This window comes from Plecotus auritus (assembly GCF_963455305.1).
Source record: "Plecotus auritus genome assembly, chromosome: 1".
Lineage (NCBI taxonomy): Eukaryota > Metazoa > Chordata > Mammalia > Chiroptera > Vespertilionidae > Plecotus > Plecotus auritus.
In genome coordinates, this window is record NC_137770.1 from 217741333 (window position 1) to 217758908 (window position 17576).

At 44.0% G+C, this 17576-nt stretch overlaps 1 protein-coding gene across 7 annotated transcripts in view; it reads left to right on the forward strand.

Moving 5' to 3' along the window:
- CORIN (corin, serine peptidase) overlaps nucleotides 1-17576 on the forward strand; it is a 204558-nt gene that overhangs the window by 179858 nt on the left and 7124 nt on the right. For 5 of the 7 annotated variants that reach the window (XM_080647715.1, XM_080647716.1, XM_080647712.1 and 2 more), the window contains 4 exons: nucleotides 5783-5899; nucleotides 8867-8916; nucleotides 9066-9240; nucleotides 15508-15779. In XM_080647715.1, coding sequence (XP_080503841.1) covers nucleotides 5783-5899; nucleotides 8867-8916; nucleotides 9066-9240; nucleotides 15508-15779 — 614 coding nt within the window. Of the gene's footprint in view, nucleotides 1-5124; nucleotides 5164-5782; nucleotides 5900-8866; nucleotides 8917-9065; nucleotides 9241-15507; nucleotides 15780-17576 lie in introns of all 7 variants that reach the window. The other 2 variants (XM_080647714.1, XM_080647711.1) reach the window with 1 other exon arrangement.

The following is a 17576-nucleotide window of genomic DNA, read 5'->3' on the forward strand; positions in this document are numbered from 1 at the left end:
AATTGAAAATTTAAATTTTGATTCAATAACTTTACTTTTAGGAATGTATTCTAAAATCACTAGTGCATGTAGGTAAAGTTGAATGGCTAAGGGTGTTTACTGCTGCTTTTTTGTTAGTATAGCCAAAAATTGGAGACAACCTACATGTACATCAGTCACGGATTGGCTAAGTAATGTACTGCACAGCCATATACTAGAAGGGAACACTATGCAGTGATAAAAAGAACATGGCTTGTGCTGTTAATGAAGGCGGGCCATAGTGCTTAAAGTGTCAGGAGTGGTAACCTGACGTCAGACCTCAGGCATTCAAATATCAGCTCCACCATTTATTTGCTGTGTGGCCTTGGGGCAAGTTATTTATTCTCTCTGTGCCTCAAATTTTCCATCTCCAGAATGGGGAATAATAATACAGCAAACTTCACAAAGTTGTTGAAAGGATTAAATACGATAAATGAGTTAGTCTTTTAATACTTGGCGTAGAGAAAATAGTTAACAAATGTTATTATATGGAAAGACTTCCAAGGTGAATCATTAAATGAAAACATCATCAACAGCACACAGAACAATGTGTATAGACTAGAAATACAGGAGTATATATATTAGAAAAAGCTTGGCAAGGATACTCAAACACCATTTCCAGTGATTGTTTCTATACATCTGGGATGGGAAGATGTATGTATTTTCCTTTTTTCTTTTTTTTAATAAAGCTTTATTGTTCAGATTATTACAACTGTTCATCTTTTTTCCCCCATAGCTCCCCTCCACCCGGTTCCCACCCCACCCCCCACTGTCCTCATCCATAAGTGTACAATTTTTCTCCAAGTCTCTTCCCGCACCCCCGACACCCCATTCCCCCAAAGAATTCTCAGTCCACTCCCTTTCTATGCCCCTGATTCTATTATTATATTCACCAGTTTATTCTGTTAATCAGATTTTTATTATTCACTTGATTTTTAGATTCACTTGTTGATAGATATGTATTTGTTGTTCATAATTTTTATGGTTACCTTTTTCTTCTTCTTCCTCTTCTTAAAGAATACCCTTCAGCATTTCATATAATACTGGTTTGGCAGTGATGAACTCCTTTAGCTTTTTCTTATCTGTGAAGCTCTTTATCTGCCCTTCAATTCTGAATGATAGCTTTGCTGGGTAGAGTAATCTTGGTTGTAGGTTCTTGCTATTCATCACTTTGAATATTTTTTGCCACTCCCATCTGGCCTACATAGTTTCTGTTGAGAAATCAGCTGACAATCATATGGGTGCTCCCTTGGAGGTAACTGTCTTTCTCTTGCTGCTTTTAATATTCTCTCTTTGTCTTTTGCTCTTGGCATTTTAATTATGATGTGTCTTGGTGTGGTCCTCTTTGGATTCCTTTTGTTTGGGGTTCTCTGCACTTCCTGGACTTGTAAGTCTATTTCTTTCACCAGGTGGGGGAAGTTTTCAGTCATTATTTCTTTAAATAGGTTTTCAGTATCTTGCTCTCTCTCTTCTTCTGGCACCCCCATAATTCGAATGTTGGTACGCTTGAAGTTGTCCCAGAGGCTCCTTACCCTATCTTCATATTTTTGGATTCTTTTTTCTTTTTGCTTTTCCGGTTGGGTGTTTTTTGCTTCTTTGTATTTAAAATCTTTGACTTGATTCTTGTGATCCTCTAGCTTGCTGTTGGATCTCTGTATATTATTTTTAATTTCAGTGAGTGTATGCTTAATTTCTAGTTGGTCCTTTTTCATATCCTCGAGGGTCTCGCTAAATTTATAAGCCTTTTCTAGAAAATTCTTGAAAAACCTTATAACCATGGTTTTGAACTCTATATTCAGTCATTTGCTTTCCTCCATTTCTTTCATTTGTGACCTGCCTCTTTGTCTCCACATTTTGGCTGCTTCCCTGAGTTGATAGAGTGGCTTTGTGTGCTAGGTGTCCTATAGGGCCCAGTGGCTCAGCCTCCCCAGTTACCTGAGGTAGACACTCTTGATGCACCCCTTTGTGGGCTGTGTGCACAGTCTTGTAGTTAAGCCTTAATTGTTGTTGGTATCACTGGGAGGAATTGACCTCCAGGCCAGTTAGCTGTGAGGATCAGCTGTGTCTACAATGGGAGAACTTCTGTGCTGGAGACACCCTTATGAGGCAAGACTTGCTTCAGTGGGGCTTTGGTGCTCACTGAGTCTGCCCCCTGAGTGTGTCCCTTATGGATCTGAGGAGTTGTAATCTGGATGGTCCTACTCTGACCCCTGGGTACACTGGCTCTTGGATCTCCAAGGAGGTGCTAATTTAGCCACCCAGCAGGAGCTATGGAGAGATCTGCAGATTCCTCTTCTTTGTTTGGGTTTTGGAGGTGCCCAGATGAGGCCCAGCTGTGAAGCAATGTTAGCTGCTGCGGAGCCTTGGGCCTTCTTTTGGGTGTTCTGGGTCTCACTGACTCAGCTGCAGTTTGTTAGGTAAGTTTAGAATTCAAAGGACCAGGTCATTCATATGCAAAAGCCTCTTCACAGCTGGGGTGGAGCGGAGTCTCAGGGCAGAGCAAACAGCAATAGCTTCCCATCAGCCCTGCCCTAATAGGCCCCCGGATTTCAGTGTCCCTTGGTAATCACTGCAAGAACCTCTGAGAGAAAGCTGCCCTCGAGTTTCGCCCACTGCCAGACAGTTCAATTTCTCCCTGTATGAGTCTGGGTCCCCAGAGTCTCACCCGGAACTGGAGTTCAGAGCAGTCAGGAGCTTTTGTCTCCCTCCCACTTGAAAAAGACAGCTGTGTATTCAGTTGCCAGTCCTCTCCACGCGCACCTCTGTACCTCTGCCTTTACTTCCGCAGCTCCTCTGAGTCTCAGTGTGCTTTTCTCTTTCCTTCTAGTTGTAGAATTTCCACTCAGCCAGTCTTCCTGTGGTTCTGGATGATGTCCATTTTGTCTTTTAGTTGTAGTTTTAAATTTGTTGTGCAAGGCAGCAGTTCAGATGTTTACCTATGCCGCCATCTTGGTTTCTCCAGATGTATGTATTTTCATTGTGTATTTTTTCCATGTATAAGTATTACTTTTATGATTTTTAAATTATTTTTTAAAAACCCACAAGAAAATTTAAAATCCCACAGATGCTCAGATTCTGTCTGATGGAAGAAATGAACCATCTGGATTCACCGATATATCTTTAATGGGCAATAGGATGGCATTTTTATGCTGAAAGATTTATTTTTGTGCAGGAGAAGCAGGCTAGTGTTTAGGATTTCATGGAAAACTAATTTTTATAATGATTCTCCCCTCTTCTTAATGATGAATTTCTTCGATTTTCCACTTGATGTAACTAAGAGATTCAGGCTAAATTGCCTTTCATGTTGGAGGCTGAGGAGTGAAATGTAAAAACATCCCATATGCAGTGCTCAGTGGAGGGAGCCCTTGCTTAGCTGGAGGGACCTTGCGAGTTGAAAGACTGAAGCGCCCTTTGTGATGAGTTTTCTCTCCAGCTCCAGTGTAAATCCTATGCTGAACTGTGCTTCTTGTGTAAGTCCCTGCGGCCTATGAATACCTGCTTACACAGTGACTTGATTAAACAAGGCTGAGATGATTTTCTTTCATTTTTTTGCCAGCAAAATGCCTGGATGTAGGCGGCCATGGTTGTTCTATTGCACAAAGGAGTTCTCAGGATGCAGGGATCAGGAGAAACACCAGGAATGTTATGTGTGGCCTCTGACTTTCATACGTACCATCCCATCAGCATTCTGGGATTGATGGGAAGCCAGACTCTCAGTTTGGTCGAGGAAAAGAAAAATCCTCATTGTGCAGTAGGTTTTGTGAAGTCTTCAATAATCTAACAGTTATCCCAAGTTTCTAAATAAATTTAAATTTTCTAAATATATTTTTATTGATTTCAGAGAGGAAGGGAGAGGGGAGAGATAGAAACATCAACAATGAAAGAGAATCATTGATTGGCTGCCTTCTGCATGCCCCCTTCTGGGGATCGAGCTGGCAACTTCAGGCATGTGCCCTTGGCCAGAATCGAACCTGGGACCCTTCAGTCCACAGGCTGACATTCTATCCACTGAGCCAAACCAGCCAGGGCTAAATTTAAATTTTGTGCAACTCTTTTTTGAAGTGTGGTCAGGGTTTATGCCATTTGCTTTCAAATCAAATGATTAGATTTCATTCATTATTAAGGACTGTTTTATTTTTAATCTTTGGCTTTTATTCTATCATCAAATGTTCTCTTTAGAGTGTTTTTCCCTTTTTAAAAGTAATGGAATTTGGTGAGGTCTTTATTCTTTTTCTTTTTAAAAAATTTTATCTTTAAAGTATTACAGATGTCTTCTCCCCCAACCCCCCACCCCTGACTGATTCCCTGCTCCCATCCCCTCCCCAGCTGTCACTGCATTATTGCCTGTGTCCATGGGTTATGCATATATGCATGCAAGTTCTTTGGTTAATCACTTCCCGCCCATCCTCCCACCCCTTATAGCAATTTTAAAATCATTAATAATTGGATGAAATTATCATTTTCACTGCCACTGAATCTAACTTTTTTCCCTTTCCTGTGCCCCGACCCTCCTTTTTTTTTTTTTTTTTTTGCAAAAAACAACAACACAGCATTCCATTATCAAAAATGAAAGTTACTACGCATGCAGACTTGATGCTACCACAACTTCAAGATTTCCAGGTTCCTCTGAACTCTTGACGCTGCTTGTTATTCTAAGTTATCTCTAATGTGTTTCTCCAAAAAATCCCACCCGGGACAATTCCATAAACACATCACTTTCCTCCTCATCACGCACTCCTGCTACTTGATAAGCGGAGGCTGTTCGATTTCAATTCTCTTGATGAATTCTCTCTCCCTCTCCAAGGCCAACAAGGTACCTGCTTCCTTTTCCCCTACTGCCTTCCAGATTCAGAGGAAGCATCCCCTTCCTTCTGTCTAAGATGAACTCCTCTACCTCTTCTACCCTTTTTTTGTATCAGGTGATAAAATCCCCAAGGGTTTTCTTCAAATATGGCTTGCCTAAATAAACCAACTTATTTTACACTGAAACCTAAATACTTTTGAAACCTAAGGTTTTAAATCTTGAATACAGTGTAACCATATTTATTTGAATGATTGAATACATCTCTTGGCTAATGATGTTTTCCTTCAACTACTGTGGTGAAGGAGGAGGAACTTGCACCAACCGGACAATGTTGGTGGAAGGTGAGTGAGAATGTGGGTCAGGAACAAAATAATGTTGTCTAACTCTTGTCTCTGTTTTTCAGGGTCCTTCCCAATTTTAAGTGCATAGGATTTTGCAGTATGTTAAAATAATTCTACATACAATCTTATACCATCTAAGTAGACACTAAATGGCCATTTATTCTCTTTAGTTGTTACTTATTTTTATTTAAAGGTATTACTACATTGCAGGATAACATTGGGCAAGAAAAGAGAAGAAAAAAAGCACCCAGCCAGATAAATTTTATTTTACTTTTGACCCCTGTTTAAAGTTGCTCTTGTAAGTTAGATATTGGAATTTTTACATCATATACGTTAGAATTCTAACACCTCACCAAGTTCAAATACATGTCAGCAGACGGAATGACTAAAACAGCTGTAATAATTTGGATTTTTTTTTTTTTGCTTTAGTAAACTTATAGTAACTTTCCCTCTTGCTGATCACATTTCACGCCAAATTTCAAATACAAATCCCCCTCTTGAAATATTGATTTATAATTTAATGCTTTTTTTGGAAAGTGAGTAAGTGCCAAATAATGATACTGTCTGGCCAAAGATCACTGTGGTTGGACTGTTTAATTGGTTTTTACCCTTCTATCAGAGAACCATCTGTGACCGAATTCATACAGGAACAGGAGCAAGACCAGCAGTGGCTGACATTAGACTCCGACTGGGAGAGCCTCAATGGGACCACTTTGCATGAACTGCTGGTGGAAGGGTAAGATACCCTTCCCAAGAGCCGAGTAGAGTGCGTTACGGAGTGCGAGTCTATTGTCTGGGCCCTGCTTCTGTTTCTAACCTGAGATGATGCACATTTTTCACATCGATAGTGAGTTTCCACAGAATGGCTGCTGGCCTTTACCTTCAGCATCACTTGGCTTTAGTTTTTCTTTCTAGACATAGACTTTTTTTCTCTCTCTTGGCTAATGATATTTTCCTTTAATGATGATTACAGAAACTATTGTGGTGAAGGAGGAGGAACTTGCATTCTAATGTTGGAGTTTTTTTTCACTTCCCACTCGAAATGTATTCTCATGTTTGCACTTCCGACCAATGCTACATGTAACTAGTTAACAGAGGGAATTGAAGCAATAAAAACTAATAAAACTTGGAGGATCTGAGAAAAAAATGGACATGGGATGGAATTAGAATCAAGTAGCCTTAAAAGTACATCTGTGGAAAATTACCCCTAAGAATAATGGCATCTTAAACAGAGCTACCTCCCTTGTCTAGTCTATAGGAGAAAGTTAAGTGGAGGAAGTTAATGCTTATTACTAATACTTTACTAGAAGCCCGGTGCATGGATCCGTGCACCAGTGAAGTCCCTCGGCCTGGCCTGCACCCTCTTGCAATCTGGGACCCCTCGGGGGATGTCAGACTTCTGGTTTCGGCCCGATCCCCGCAGGCCAGGCCGAAGGACCCCACCGGTGCAAGAATCATGTACCGGGCCTCTAGTATGCATATAAGATCTTTGGTTAATCTCTTCCCGCCCTCTCCCCTCCCCTCTTCCCTCTGAGATTCATCAGTCTGTTCCATGTTTCCACGCCTATGCGTTGAGCATCTGCCCCCTGGTGGTCAGTGCGCGTCATAGCTACCAGTCAAATGGTCGAACGGCTGCTTAGGCTTTTATATATATATAGGTAGGGACATAGCTATAGAATATAGAAATAACTTGCTCAAAACTCACCGCCCACAGATGGGAAGGGATCCTCTCAATTCAAACCAGGTTTATCTGACCCCACAGCTTTGAATAAGTCCTAGGGAAGACACTGCTTAAGAATTCCAAAGAAGAAAACCAAAGGTGGGCCGTTTTTCTTTAGAATGTCTTGAGATTTTCCCTATAGACCAAACTCTGCAGCCACCTTTCTGAATATTTGTCAACTGAAGTACTTCCTCCAGAACAATGACCTGAATCTTTCAACAGCGTGATGTGTTTCCCCAAACTGGGAATGTGGAGAAGCCCTCTCAGGTCAAATCAATAAATAAAATATCTCATTCTGAATTGGGAGTTGGTAGAACTGGCTCGAGTCCTGGCTTACTAATTAGATTTGGGATCTTATATAACCACAGTTTCCAATAGTATTCAGGGGTCCTCAAACTTTTTAAACAGGGAGCCAGTTCACTGTCCCTCAGACCGTTGGAGGGCCGGACTATAGTTTAAAAAAAAAACTATGAACAAATTTCTATGCGCACTGAGGGCCCGGGATGAGTCGGCTGCTAAGCAGGACAGGCAGCGGCACCTGGCGGGCCGGATAAATGTCCTCGGCGGGTTGCATGTGGCCCGCGGGCCGTAGTTTGAGGACGCCTGGAATAGTTGAGATAGATAGTCTTTGGTGTCTTTTCCTATTCGTATAAGCTATGGTTTTGGATCTAACAAATAGCAACTAATTATTGAGCATCTCTTCCATGCCAAGTTCAGTGCTAAGCTTTGAGGGGCTATCGAAGAGAATTAGGGGGACAAGGACCCTGGTCTCAAGGAACATACATTATATAAGTGGGCAGATGGGCTATAAGCTAGTGAACAAAGTGAATTTCAGATATTTGGAAGTGCTACAAAGAAATTAGGGATAATGAGAGAGAGAGAGAGGGAGGGAGAGAAAGGGAGAGAAGGGAGGAGATACAACTTCAGGGAGTCAAAAAGCAAATGTGTTTTTTATGTGTTATGTAATTTATTGTATACAAATAATTACACAGATCCCCATTCAAATTTAGCAAGAAATGAAAATACAGTAAATCTTCAAAAAGAAATGTAGAAATGACATATGTAGGGATATATATATATATATATATATATATATATATATATATATAGTCTATACTTTTTTTCTGAGAGGTCTAGGATTCTAAGCACATCATGATATATCTGACAGTCCCCCAAAGTTTTTTTGTCTTTTTCATTTACACTGTAAATAAATGCTTCATGGTTGGAAGGAGCTTTGTGATTAAAACTTGATGTATCCTACACTGAATTTTCTGATGCAGCCACATTGATAGGTGCTTAAACATGGCCCATATTCTTGCTTTCAAAGGTTAACTCCAATTTTTAGAAAGTTCTTCCTTTCCTGAGCCCACACTTCCTATAAATTCTATTAGTCCTGACCTTGCCATCTAGAGCTACATGGAATAAAGTTAATCCCTTCTTCCTGTCAGCCAGTCATAGATCCATAATCTAATAGTCTTGGCAAGATTATTTGACAATTTAAATATTCAGGGTTTTTTTATCCATTCTTTAACTTTTTTAAGTAATATTTATTTCTTTCAAACTAGTTCTCAAATTTTTTTGACATACATGCCTCTCCATGAGCATAAAAATCTGACATGGTCCCACTCACTATGGATTCTAAGCAGCAGCCCAATCCTCCCCCCACTTTCTTCTCCCTACTTGGAAAATCATGGTTTGAGTTCATATTTTGGGGGGTTTCATAAACCAAGATGATGTGGGAAACTTTGCGAACAATAGCTTCCCTTCTGACAAATGTGACATTTTATTATGATGATATTAAATAAACTAGAAAAAGTACACATGCTTTGTACGCCCCCATCCCCGAGGTGATTCTGACAACAGCCCGCCTTGAGAATTGACCTCAGGTAAGGGTTGAACCTATGGCTTGCTTTTCACGGGTAGTGTTTGAAGTGAACAATGACTGTAACTTAATATTATACCCTTTTATGTTTCCAAATCCAGGCAGTCTTGCCACAGCAGAAGTAAGATTTCTCTTCTGTGTGCTAAACAAGGTGAGAGAGTGAATGGTGTCCCAGTGGGGTATAAACTTAATTACCTGGGTTGGCTCGGGGGGGGGGAAGATGATCCCTTGCACGTGACAGCATCTAGCTGGGTTTGGGGGTAAGTCACACACGCCTCTCCCTCTCCTGCTCCTTGGTAGACTGTGGGCGCCGCCCTGCTGCCCGACTGAACAAGAGGATCCTCGGGGGCCGGACAAGTCGCCCTGGAAGGTGGCCCTGGCAGTGCTCCCTGCAGAGTGAGCCCAGTGGGCACATCTGTGGCTGTGTCCTCATTGCCAAGAAGTGGGTCCTGACTGTCGCCCACTGCTTCGAGGGGTGAGCTGCACCTTTTCTCCTTTGCTTTGCCTGGATCTGGTCATTTTGTTACCTGGGTGTTCTTAGTGAAGCCACTTCAGGGCAAAAGCCACCATTGATCTTCTTCCCAGGCCTTTATTTGCTTGGGTTTTTCTACCCTCGGTGCTGTCAGCCTATGTATGTGCTGCTCATTTATTGGCGATGGATAGCTCTTGCTTATGATTTATGCCCTAAAGAGGAAGGAATAAGAAGTTTAGCGGATTGACTCTCCAGCCAGCATCAGTGTCTTTCTAGCCCTTTTGAATACATCGAATACATGTGGAGTTAAACAGGGTGGGGGAGGTGTTTACTCAAGGAGATACTACAGTGAGGGGAGGGTGCTGGAGGAACTGGTGAGGAATTTGGGAAGCAGAATTAAAGGTACAATATGTGTATTAGTCAGGGATCTCCAGAGAAAGAGACCAATGAGAGCGAGAGGTTTACTTTCAGAAGCTGGCTCACATGATTGTGAAGGCTTGGTGAGTCCAAAATCTAATGGGGTTGGCTGGAAGATGGGTGGCATTGCAGTTCACGTCCAATGGCCATTGGCTAGGTGGATTCCTCCTTGCTCAGGGGAGGTCTGGCTTGTTTATTAGGTCTCCCGTTTATTGGATGAGGCCCACCTACATTATGGACAGTAGTCTGCTTTACTCAACGCCCACTGATTTCAATGTTAATCTCACCCAAGTACACCTTCACGGAAAAATCCAGAATGTTGGACCAAATAGTTTGGCACCATGGCCCAGCCACATTGGCACATAAATTAACCGGGACAATGTGCCTAACGGAACAGAAAAGTAAGACCAAGGGGATACCTACCCCCAACTGACAAACATCACTGCGGAAGGTCCTCGTGTGCTCCACCTGTCTGTGAGGTCAGGAGCAAGAAAACCAAACTGAGCAATAACAACAAGGAAAACCCCCAAACATGCTTCATGCTCCCAGAAGATCCGGGGTCACACACCGGGAAGGACGTAGCTGGTGCCTTTGGCTCTGCTCGCAGCTATGTCGGCACCAGCTGGAAGGTTCTGAGTGAGGGGCTGCGCTCTCCAGGCAGCGCTGCCCTTGGGCTGGGCCTTAGTTCCTCCCCACGGGGGACTCAGCATGGTGACTGGCATCCCTGGCATCCGGCACAGTGAGCTTCCCGAGGAGGGAGCCAGGAGGGTGCGATGCCTTTTGTGACCCAGCCTCCAAGACATACAACACTGCTTCGGCTGTGGGGCTGGTCAGAGCCTCTGAGCCCCACCCAGATCCAAAGGAAGAAACACAAAACTCTCTTCTCCAAGGGAGCAGTGTCAAAGGATTTGAGGACATTTTTTTTTTTTTTTTTTTTTTTTACGAGAGAAAGGGAGGGCGGGCAGGGAGGGAGAGGAGAGGAGAGGAGAGGAGAGGAGAGGAGAGGAGAGGAGAGGAGAGGAGAGGGAGAGAGAAGAGACATGGATTGGTTGCCTCCTGTACTGCCTGACCAGTGGTCGAACCTGAAACCTGGGGATGTGCCCTGACCAGAACTTGAACCTGCCACCTTTTAGTGTACCGGATGATGCGCCAAACAACTGAGTCACCACACTGGCCGGGGGGAGGACATTAATTTTATTTTTAATCATTTTACTTTATTTAAAAGTCATATTAAGCAATAGCAAAATTTTAAAACAAAGTCAGTCATAGTCCTAAAACCTAATTGATTATATTCATTTGACCAGGTTAATTTCTAAAAAAAAAAAATGCAATTTCATTTTTTTGGCCTATTATTGTTTTTTCTCAAATTCACCACTTGCTGTGTGACCATGGACCAATTCATGAACTTCTCTGGGCCCGTTCCCTCCTCTGTGAAGTGCAGGAAATAGCAGTCACAGGGCGGTGCAGCCATTAGGCCCGCCTCTGGAAAGCCCTGAGAATCGTGCCTGGTATCTTGTGTTTGTGAGGTGACTTTCTCATGTAGCAATATATCGCCGGCATTCCTCCAGGTCCACCGATGTAGCTCTAACTCATTCTTTTCCGAAGCTGAATTGTTACATTGGAATTCAGCAAGTCAAACAGAAGACGCCACAGTCAGGGGGCCGAGTTTGGAGTCTTTATTGCATACGCCGGCGACCTTGAGAGGACTAATGTCTCTCCAAAACCTCGCGGCCCCAAATGAACTTAGGGGTTAGCTTATAAAGGCAAAAGAACCCCAAGTGCTGGGATGGGGGCAGCGAGCTTAGCAGATATCCTGCAGAAAGCTTGCAGCCTTGAGCACAGCTCAGATAACCAGGAGACACCTGGCATGGGAGGAGCCAAGGACAGAGCAGACCCCCACGCCGGCAGCACGGCTTGCAAGACCAGATAATTAAAAGGGGGCAGTGAATACCAGGGGTCCTCAAACTTTTTAAACAGGGGGCCAGTTCACTGTCCCTCAGACCGTTGGAGGGCCGGACTATAGTTTTAAAAAAAAAACTATGAACAAATTCCTATGCGCACTGCGGGCCCTGGACGAGTTGGCTACTAAGCAGGACAGGCAGCGGCACCTGGCGGGCCGGATAAATGTCCTCGGCAGGCCGCATGTGGCCTGCGGGCCGTAGTTTGAGGACGCCTGGACTAGACTATACAGGCTGATAAGAATGTACATTAGGTTACTGGCACAGATTTAGATTGCTAGCCCCTCCCCAAAATGTCTTATTTTCCCCATTATTCGAGCAAGCGTGCTTACAGAAGCTAGAAATAGAGTTACTTCTATCTGGGAGGCTATCTGGTTTAGTTACTTCCTGGAATTAACAGAACGAAGGACCATCTGTGTTTAGTGGAAAATTTTAGATGGCAGTTCTTACAAAATGGAGGTTATGGGAACAAGATGGAGTGTCTGTGGTTCAGAAGGAGGGCGAGAAACAGGATGGAGTCAGTCCTTTCAAGACCCATTGTTCAAAATGATATCCTATAATATAGATTGACCATGACTTTTTAAAATTATTATTCCACAGCTGATGGACGTTCAGGTTAGTTCCAATTTGCTACCATTTCAACAATACTGCAATACACCTTCTTACACAAAGCTACTCACCCACTGGTGCTCTCCTTCCTACAGGATAGAGTCCTAGCATGTGTATTTAGTTCCAGGTGGGGGTTACAAAGATGAATACACATTTCGTTCCTTGGATTACTAACCTAAAGAGGATGCAGACATTTAAATAATTAGAATGTAATGTGATAAGTGATTATGAAATGCAAATGTGTATATCCAGTTATTTGATCACTCTTTTTGGGGAAATGAAATATAAAACATCAAACCAGTACCTCCGCTTGAGAACATTTAGCGTCTAAGACCCTAAATTATTGAGGAGTCTGTGTAGTCTGTCAGGAAATACACGGCAATGTTATTGTTTCGGAAGAGGCCAGATGTTTCCGGATGTCTTTTCCAGGTCTGATTTATAACTCCGTGATAAGTAGAAGATTAGACTAGCAAGAGTACATTCATCAAAAGATGATTACCTGGATGAATCCAACAGGTCTTTAAGGGAAACACATTCTTTATGTGCTAGTTCATCCAGGTTCAGATCCAACTTTTGTTGTTTCTGAATGTGGCGTCCAAGTCTCCTCTTTCACAGACAGATCTGTGCAGTGAAGAAGAAGCCTTGCAATAGAGAAGAAATATGTGTTTATAATTAAGGAAATGGGTAAGATATCAAAGGCCTTGGTGAAATTTTATGGAACACTAAACTTAACAGAACTGTCAAGAGGGGCCTGGCTTGTCCACAAGAAACTAGAAATGGCCCAACTTCAAACAAGCCTTCGTTTGAATGCGTGCTAATAACTCTGATTCTGTTTTACAGTCTCTCCAGTGGCCCTGCAAGCTTTTGAGAACTTCTAATTATAAGCCTTACTCTCTGCTGGAGCCATCAATTGCTGCAGTTAATGGGATTTACTTCATATCCTGATCCCATGCTTTGCCAATCCCAGTGTGACCCATCTGTAGGTCTCCTCAAGCCTGTCTGTGTTAATTATATTGGTGGGGGGAAAGCCACAAATTTGTTTTGCTCTTTCATAGAGAGGTCTTTAAAAATCCCCAATGAAAATTAAAAACATGAGATGCTACGGTAATCAGATCAAGTTCCATATGCCCTAATAAGAATTCAACTTCAACAGTTGTAAAAGAGAAAGACTTTGCCTATCAGGGTTAATGGAACAGCAATTTTCCTGCCTTCTTCCGCCTCTGAGAGATGGAAGGATGACCTTCCTAGGCTGGCATACAACTAGTAATTGTCAGAAGCATCTGATTTCTCTCCAGGAAACCCACATGAATAACTATCATCCTACTATCCTCCTATATAATAAAAAGCTAATATGCAAATTGACCGAACGGCAGAACGACTGGTCACTATGATGCGCATTGACTACCAGGGGCAGATGCTCAATGCAGGAGCTGCCCCCTGGTGGTCAATGTGCTCCCACAGGGGGAGCACCACTCAGCCAGAAGCCCTGAGCCAGGCTTACGGCTAGCGAGTGCACCGGTGGTGGCAGGAGCCTCTCCCACCTCTGCGGCAGTGCTAAGGACCCCTCGGGGATGTCCGTCTGCCTGCTTAGCTCCCCGCTGGGAGTGGGCCTAAGCCAGCAGGCAGATATCCCCTAAGAGGGCACAGGCTGGGCTGAGGGACCACCCATCACCTCACCCCCCTTGTGCATGAATCTCGTGCACTGGGCCTCTAGTGTGACCATAGACCATAATCGCTAACCTGCCAGGTCACCTTTGTCTTGATTTCTCTAACAAGACTTTTTGTTGCTTGTCTGCACTTCCCCCATTATCTCAGCCTCCTCATCTCCTTTCTCTCTCCAGCTGACAAAGTGCCCTGGGCTCGTCACTTCAGCCCTATCACCAGGACCTTCAACTTCTTTGTTCCTAGATCTTTCTGCCATACACGCTAGGCAGACCTGTCCCGATCTCAGTCCTTTAATATACTCGGGAAAAGGAAGTGAGAGATTTGGTCTAACTCCTCAGGGTTACTATTTTTTATCTTCTAGGTGCTTGTGAACTACGCCAGTCATTCACAATTGTGTGTGTGTGTGTGTTATTGTTTTTTTCATTTTATCGACGTGAGGGGTTGATCCATTCCTTTCAGTAATGATGTCCAGTAAAATGGGAATTTTCCATTTTATATCCATCCTTCCCCTGGGGTGCTGTTGTTTAGCATCACTGGAGAGTGAGCCAGTGTGGTTGTCAAAAGCCCTTGGTAGCTGACCTGACTCTGCTCTCCCCACGGTCCTGCCCCCTGTGGAGGTATTCTCTGTCTTCCTTCCCTTTCCAGTGGAAATGTCTGGGTTTGGGCCATAGCAAGCAGTTGGCCTAAAACATGGGCTGATCCATAGCTCCTGGGGCTTGCTGAGACTGGAAGCTCTTCTCTTTTCAACCTTCATAGTTACTCCTTTGTTTCTTCTAGCGTTGCAGCTACCTATCCATGTGCTCTGCCTCTGCACCTGAGCAGGGTTCTGTGGTCTCTTGCTTTGGTGGGGTAGGTATGACCTGAGTGATCTGGAAAAGATCATTCTGACATGCAGAACTTTGGTCTCCCTTGAACAATCAGAAGGTCAGGTCATACGGGGCATTTCAACATGACAGCAATGAGCAGAACGGAGAGGTGATGGCCCTCCGGATGGACAGCCTTGTGGTCTGACTTATTGATGCACATCCAGCCCCTTCATGCATTTCCTTGTGTCACCCTAAAGTCATTTCACTGCATGTGTCACAGGGAATTCTTTAGAAATATCAAGGGCAGAGCCCACTATTAAAAGTAAGACATTTGTAATATTTATAGAACAGCAATGACGCTGTTGCGTGATATTTCCTAGAACAAATTCGGTAACCTTTAAACTACCTCCACATTGCCACTTAACTATGCTATTTCTGGAGTAAGACAAAATAGGGTGATTTCTATTACAGGTGTTCATTATAAATATTCATTCTTTTCCTAAAAAAAAGGAGAAATATTTGAGATACTAAAGCAAAATCAAAAAGGGTAATAAAGGGAAAGTTTGTGCTCTCCAGAAAAGACAGAGAAAATCTCTGACGTTGGCTGGCTGCATGAAGCACAAATGTGCCATTTTCATGTCTAAACTAGATTGTGGCAGATTGCAAACCACAGTGACGGGTTATTGTGTGCAGCGACATGGTGCCTGCCACCGTGTACATTCCCCTGCCTGCTCCATGCACCTGAGACGCATATGAAGCTCAGCTTCCTCTCTCGAGAGGTTAAGAGGCCAATTGCTCCTGAATTACTATTGCAGGAGAGAGAACGCCGCCGTGTGGAAGGTGGTGTTTGGCATCAACAATCTCGACCACCCATCGGCCTTCGTGCAGATGCGCGGGGTGAGGACCATCATCCTGCACCCGCGCTACAGCCGCGCGGTGGTGGACTATGACATCAGCATCGTGGAGCTCAGCGCGGAGGTCCAGGAGACCAGCTATGTACGGCCGGTCTGCCTCCCCAGCGCGGAGCAGGCCTTGGAGCCCGACACGTACTGCTACATCACAGGCTGGGGCCACATGGGCAGCAAAAGTAAGCCGGGTCTGCGCAGCTGCGCTTTGCCTTTCAGCTTGGAAGACCCCGAGTTCCTTCTGAGCCTTTGGCAATCATCCCCCATTTCACTTTAAAAGTATAGGCACAGCCCGGCCAGCGTGGCTCAGCGGTTGAGCGAGGACCCCGGAACCAGGAGGTTTGCTGGTTCCATTCCGGTCAGGGCACATGCCTGGACTGAGGCTTGATCCCCAGTAGAGGGCGTGCAGGAGGCAGCCGATCAATGATTCATTCTCATCATTGATGTTTCTATCTGTCTCCCTCTCCCTTCCTCTCTCTCTAAAAATTAATTTAAAAAAATTTTTTTAAAAAAGACATAAAAAAATAAATTTAAAAAAGTATAGGCACAAATGGTACACACTGGGCATGTGCGTCACTCTCCCAGGCAAATGATAGGTGTTGGCCATGGCACTCAAACCGGCCCAGCTCAGAGGCAACCTCAAAACGCTTCTCCAGCTCAGTCTCTCTCCAGGGAGCCAGTGCCAAAGCTTTGGTGCTGCCAAGCCAGATGAGACCTGTCAGTCATCCCTGTGACCCGCCTCCACGGGTGGTTTGCACTCCTGCGGGCGAATCACCTGCGCCTGTCCGGTGGTGAGGCGTTCCGCCCTGCAGTCTAGGGCTCCGCCCAATTTCCAGTCCTGCCTTGTGATTTGATCTTGTCGACCTTTGTAAGACAACCAGAAAGTCCTTCTCCAAAGAAAACTGGTTTGCTATTTGCCTACTTACATTGATTAAAGTAGTGTGGCTCCCAGATGATTTAAACATACAAAACATAGACACTGAAACATGTTTCCTACTTCCCAGCCCCCACATGGACTCCCAGTTTTGCTTGACCTCTTAAAGTTGAGAATATGAATCTAACCATGAGACATTTTCTTTCCAACGCCACTCTGTATCACGGGTGCTGCGTGGCTCTCGGGAATGACGATGCTGATTGCTGTCCTGTGAGCCACCTTTGCAGCCACCAACTTGAAGGCCCCCCCCCCCTTTTTTTAATTTTGTCTGATAAGTTTTGAGCTACGTTGAGTTTCCTTTCTATATGGTCAATTGGTGCCAAAAAAGAAAAATTCAATAGACAGAAGTAAGTTAGTGATGTCTGAAAAGCTCACGTGTAAGATCACAAAAGACAATGTCAGACATGTGATGTCACCGTTCCTGGCATCTTGGTTTCTACAAGCTACAATTAGTACTGCGATAGAGATAAGAGCTGAATATACTTTCTTTTTAAATATATATATATATATTTTTTTAATTGATTTTTTACAGAGAGGAAGGGAGAGGGATAGAGAGAAACATCGATCAGCTGCCTCCTGCACACCTACTACTGGGGATGTGCCCACAACCAAGGTACATGCCCTTGACCGGAATCGAACCTGGGACCCTTCAGTCCTCAGGCCAACGCTCTATTCACCTAGCCCTGTGGTCAGCAAACTGCGGCTCGTGAGCCACATGCAGCTCTTTGGCCCCTTGAGTGTGGCTCTTCCACAAAATACCACGGCCCTGGCGATTCTATTTTGAAGAAGTGGAGTTAGAAGAAGTTTAAGTTTAAAAAATTTGGCTCTCAAAAGAAATTTCAATCGTTGTACTGTTGATATTTGGCTCTGTTGACGAATGAGTTTGCCGACCACTGACCTAGCCAAACCGTTTAGGGCTGAATATACTTTCTATTGCCTCTCCTCGTATTGCTCCCACAATATCCACATCAAACTGACAGCAGTCCTGTAATGTATCGCACCTGCCACGAATACAGTGCAGCGTGAGGGGCGAGGGTGTGGGTTC